At 43.6% G+C, this 1,028-nt stretch overlaps 1 protein-coding gene across 1 annotated transcript in view; it reads right to left on the minus strand.

Moving 5' to 3' along the window:
* Positions 1 to 1,028, minus strand: part of LOC106868401 (probable ATP-dependent DNA helicase HFM1) — a 60,666-nt gene that overhangs the window by 6,547 nt on the left and 53,091 nt on the right. The window contains exon 31 of the mRNA XM_052978080.1: positions 389 to 443. Within this exon, the coding sequence (XP_052834040.1) occupies positions 389 to 443 (55 nt within the window). The remainder of the gene's footprint in view (positions 1 to 388; positions 444 to 1,028) is intronic.

Raw genomic sequence — 1,028 nt, forward strand, 5'->3', positions numbered from 1 at the left:
CCGCTAAGTTATGGGGACGTAAACACACCAGCATTGGTTGTTAAGCGATGGTGGGGGGACAAACACAGACACACAAACACACACATACACATATATATATATATATACATATATACGACGGGCTCCTTTCAGTTTCCGTCTACCAAATCCACTCACAAGGCTTTGGTTGGCCCGAGGCTATAGTAGAAGACACTTGCCCAAGGTGCCACACAGTGGGACTGAACCCGGAACCATGTGGTTGGTAAGCAAGCTACTTACCACACAGCCACACCTGCGCCATGTTAATAATTTACATATATCTCCTCATGCATTTTGAGGATTGAAAGTGTAGCAGATTCAAAATATTTTATGAGAATATGCACTTCCAAGTGCACACCAGAACACTCACCCATAGTGAAAATCATTTTGCGTTTCTTCATTTGCAGCAGAATGAATATTTTCATCTGGAAATAACAAAAGTAAAACAAAACAAAACAAAAAAGAAAGTTAATCAACACCAATTAATAAATTAACAGCAGACATTTTACTATAAATTATGTACGAGATTATAATCACAAATGTGAGGCAATAACAGAAGAACATGTTTTTTGACAAGACTCAAACCAGGAGGCTGCTGAGACCCCCTGCGGTCATGACTGACCATGGGATTGCACCTAGAAAGTTACCCTCCGAGGCACAAGTCCGGGCAAGTTTGTTTATGGAAGGCCAGCAGTCGCCCATGCATACCAGCTGGTATCCTTTGACATGGTTGTTTGTTCCTGTCTTCCAGCAGAAATTATGTATTTGTTTTCCTGTTTTACACTGCATACAGTATGTACCAACTGCATTGTAAACCATTGTGTATGTATTCTGTGTGGAGGCGCAATGGCCCAGTGGTCAGGGCAGCGGACTCGCAGTCATAGGATCGCGGTTTCGATTCCCAGACCGGGCGTTGTGAGTGTTTATTGAGCGAAAACACCTAAAAGCTCCACGAGGCTCCGGCAGGGGATGGTGGCGAACCCTGCTGTACTCTTCCACCACAACTTTCT

Source organism: Octopus bimaculoides, chromosome 30 (assembly GCF_001194135.2).
Source record: "Octopus bimaculoides isolate UCB-OBI-ISO-001 chromosome 30, ASM119413v2, whole genome shotgun sequence".
Taxonomy (NCBI): Eukaryota; Metazoa; Mollusca; class Cephalopoda; order Octopoda; family Octopodidae; genus Octopus; species Octopus bimaculoides.